This window comes from Sinocyclocheilus grahami, unplaced genomic scaffold (genome assembly GCF_001515645.1).
Source record: "Sinocyclocheilus grahami isolate Dianchi unplaced genomic scaffold, SAMN03320097.WGS_v1.1 scaffold3237.1, whole genome shotgun sequence".
Classification (NCBI taxonomy): domain Eukaryota; kingdom Metazoa; phylum Chordata; class Actinopteri; order Cypriniformes; family Cyprinidae; genus Sinocyclocheilus; species Sinocyclocheilus grahami.
The window spans coordinates 19,955-23,700 of NW_015508393.1; the positions used below are offsets into that span (position 1 = coordinate 19,955).

At 35.6% G+C, this 3,746-nt stretch overlaps 1 protein-coding gene across 2 annotated transcripts in view; it reads left to right on the forward strand.

Annotated features, from left to right (window-relative positions):
* LOC107576124 (sialic acid-binding Ig-like lectin 14) overlaps positions 1 to 3,199 on the forward strand; it is a 9,169-nt gene extending 5,970 nt beyond the window's left edge. The window contains exons 3-7 of one of the 2 annotated variants that reach the window (XM_016262374.1): positions 787 to 1,167; positions 1,341 to 1,637; positions 1,793 to 1,895; positions 2,181 to 2,262; positions 2,900 to 3,199. In XM_016262374.1, the coding sequence (XP_016117860.1) occupies positions 787 to 1,167; positions 1,341 to 1,637; positions 1,793 to 1,895; positions 2,181 to 2,262; positions 2,900 to 3,004 (968 nt within the window). In that variant the 3' untranslated portion in view covers positions 3,005 to 3,199. The remainder of the gene's footprint in view (positions 1 to 786; positions 1,168 to 1,340; positions 1,638 to 1,792; positions 1,896 to 2,180; positions 2,263 to 2,899) is intronic. The other variant, XM_016262376.1, reaches the window with a different exon arrangement.
* Positions 3,200 to 3,746: the final 547 nt, after the last annotated feature.

Sequence of the window (3,746 nt, forward strand, 5' to 3'; positions counted from 1 at the left end):
GCCTTAGCCTTAGCCTTCTCGGTTTCTGATCTTCGCCTGGTTCCCTGGATTCACCCCTTTTGTCTTGCCCCTTTTTGATTCTGTCTGCCGATCGTCGACCTGCTCTAGCCCTAGGACTATTCTTGTGTTTTGCCCACCATATACCTGTTTGCCCTCATCTGACCCATGCCTGTTTCATGACCACGTCTCTGTCTTCATTTCAATAAAGCTTACATATGGATCCGCACGTCTCACGTCTCGTCAGCCCCGTAACAATAACCAACAGAGAGACTGTTTTTTTTTTAAAAAATAGGGCTTTATGTAGTCTTAACATTTGTAGGCCAATGCAGGCTCTTTTCAGTACAATGTTAACAAAAACATAACAGAAACCCTTTTAAAATCAAACATAACATAATATTAAACACTTACAGATGACCCCCATATTAAACCTTTGCAGAAATGCATAAAATAAAACTTAATTCTAACATAAGTCTGAGGTAAAGCATGCTGGGAACTAAAACTAACTTGACATAATGGTACTCGCACAAATCAATTTATCTTAATTAGGGTTTTTTGAGTAACGAAGGCATAGTATGCAAATAGTACGGATTTCTAGGTTTTTACAATTAAAAATCAACTAATTGTTGTACTTTAAGTAAATTAAATTAAGTCAATTAAAAAGTGTTAGTTAGGACATTTGTTAGGTTTTACAGTATTTACTCCTTTAAAATTATGTCTATTAAAATGTCAACTTATTGAAATGTTTTTTTTTTAAGTGTATTTACTTTTATCATTAATATTTTGCAGTTATTTGCGCAGGCGTGTTTGCTGATGTTTGGAAGGTACATGTAGAGCCTGAAATGAAGGCTCTGGTCTCATCTTGTGTCGTGTTGCCCTGTTCATTCAAATACCCTGTTCAAGAACAGCCCTCTGATCGTATAAGAGCTATGTGGCACATGAAGGACAACTGGAATGATATTATTTTTCACAAAGACTCTACAAGGGTAAAAGACAGTTTCAAGGGTCGTACAAAACTGATTGGTTCACTGGGTCGTTCCAACTGCTCCTTGGAGATCGATGAGGTCAAAAACCATGACAACGGCCCGTATTGTTTCAGGGTGGAATTAGAAACATCTCAAAAAGACAAGTACTCCTTTGTGAAAAACTGTGTGTCGATTAAAATGATCGGTAAGTAAGTGTGCTTTTGAGCTCTCAACCTGTGATTACAACAACTAAATAGGGTACAAAATAAGAAAATTAATGGAAAAATGGAAAGTGACTAAATAATTACAAAGTGACCTTGTTTCTGCTTTTGTTTACTAAGTGAAATATGTGCTTTGTCATTCAAAATGCATTTACAGAGCAAGCATCAAAACCAGAGCTGCAGGCTGAGCAGTCTGTGCCGGAGGGTGAACCTGCAGTCTTCAAGTGCTCTGTCCGGCACACCTGTCCGTCTTACCAGCCCACTCTCACCTGGAGCCACACTGGAAAAGCCACCATAAACATAAAGGACATTCGTCATGGAAACTGGGAAACAGAGTCTGTCCTGACCTTCGTCCCTCAAAAAGAGGATGATCACACCTCTATCACATGCACAGTCAAGCACCATGGGAATGTCGAGGGCAAAATGACAGCGACTCACCGTATCTTTGTGAAAGGTATAACAATTAAACTGTTCTTTGTATATATTGTTTTAAAGTAATTAAAGGGGTCATATGATGCTTTTTTAAAGATCATTATTTTGTGTATTTGGTGTAACAGAATATTTTGACATGCTTTAATGTTCAAAAAACACATTATTTTTTTCTACCAGAACAAGCAACTCTCAGCCACATTCTCATACCAGTCATCTCTTGTCTTGGATCTGCTCTTTTGTTTGGATTACTGTGTTTCTTCATTGTCAAGAAGAGATACAAGTGAGTCTGAAACTGACTTCTACATAAATATCACTGACTAATTTAGAAAAGACATCCCTGAAAATGGTTTTCACTGTAATTGTAATGAATGAAAATAAATTAATTTGCATTTTAAAATTCTCAAAGATAAATCTAATAGTAAAAGACGAAAATCTGATATAACAAATATGGGCTCATCTGGCTACAGAATCGCCCTTGCAACATTTCTTTAAATACTCCAAAACAAAGACAAAACATCCTTCAAATGGAGGCATGAACTAACAATTAGGATTTGCAATAATCAAGGTCCAGACCTGCAGAGTTTACATCTCAAGGGGGACAGAAGGTAATTACCAGGAAAACACTGGAAGAAGGCACACACTCCACAGTAAGCAAAATATCTCAAAACTCCTAAAATCTTTATTACCTCTTGATTTACTTATCTTGGGATGAAGAGGGCAGTACCTTTTCAAAAGGAACTAAAGTGTACACTTTAGGTACTAATATGCACCCTTTAGAGATAAATAATATTGAAATGTGTACCTTTTTTAAGTTTCTGTACCTTTTTTCTGAGAGTGTAGCGAGTGTTCACAATTAGAAATCATATAGATTTTGGGCAAGTTTGGGGGATTTTAGCATGTACAGAGAAGACAGAGTGCAATTGCATCTTGGATGAGGATGCTAATTTTGCAAGAGAGTGTTAAAATGCTAATTTCCAGAAAAGTCATTTTTCTTCTCAGAGAGCAGCCCTTTCTGGGTCCGAGCTTGGCACCAGCCTTACAATATAATAATACAGTCCCTAATTAGAATGTTAAATGTAACAACAGAACGCATAAGTAAACAATATAATTGAAAGTAAAAAGTCATCATTATTGTTTAAATAAGGGATGATCCCAAGTGTTGTTTTTTAGAATATGGAATCAACAATCAAGAATGCCCGCACCTCCATCAGTTATAAATTAAGTTAAACAAAATGAAATAAATATTAGACAAAATTGCCTTTCGTGTGTGTGTGTGATCACCAGGTTGTGTTCAGGTGCCAGAGAACAGAGGCAAATACCCAACAGCTTCTAATTCATTCTTCTGCAACAAACCAGGACAAAACAGATCCTCTGGTGGTAAAATACTGAATCTATGGCATGTTTTTGATTTTATTCATGGTATAATCCAGTTATTTTATGACTTTAGCAGGAACTGAAGATGTAGGATTGGAAACTACTGTAATCCATTATTTGTATGAAAAATGGTTTGTCAAAAGTTTATGAATCAAGGAATTATTTTAGATTAATCTGCTCTTCATGCTCAGATACAATGTTATACTTTTCACACAAAATGTGTTTTTCTTGCCTGTTTCTCAATATAGATCAGCACCATCAGAAATATGATGTGAAATGTTCATTATGAATATGGTATTTACGTATGGTAAACAGCATCCATGTTGTTTTGTTGTTGTTGTTTTTTTCATATTGTTGTGACAGAAATATAAAAAATACATTCAATTTACTATTAAACTAAATAACTACAAAACCATCAGACTCAAACTCAGCAGTCAGTGTGACCTTACTGAATTCATAGCAAATATATTTTTGCTCTAAAATTTGATGTTATAATTTTCAAGTAATAATCGTAAATTTAATGTAGTGTCCAATGCCTGTGGAATATGGAGCACGATTGGTCTCAATAATAATTCACACAAAAGACACAATGCACACATATTCACGAGGATACCATACCACATTAATATTTTAGAATCATAAACTCAGTGTGAAGCATAAAACAAGGTTTTGACTGATGAGACATGTCGTAAATATAAGATTATGAAAATATAGTTCCCCTTCAGAAACTCGAGCTGCGTCGAGTCGCTTTGGGAAC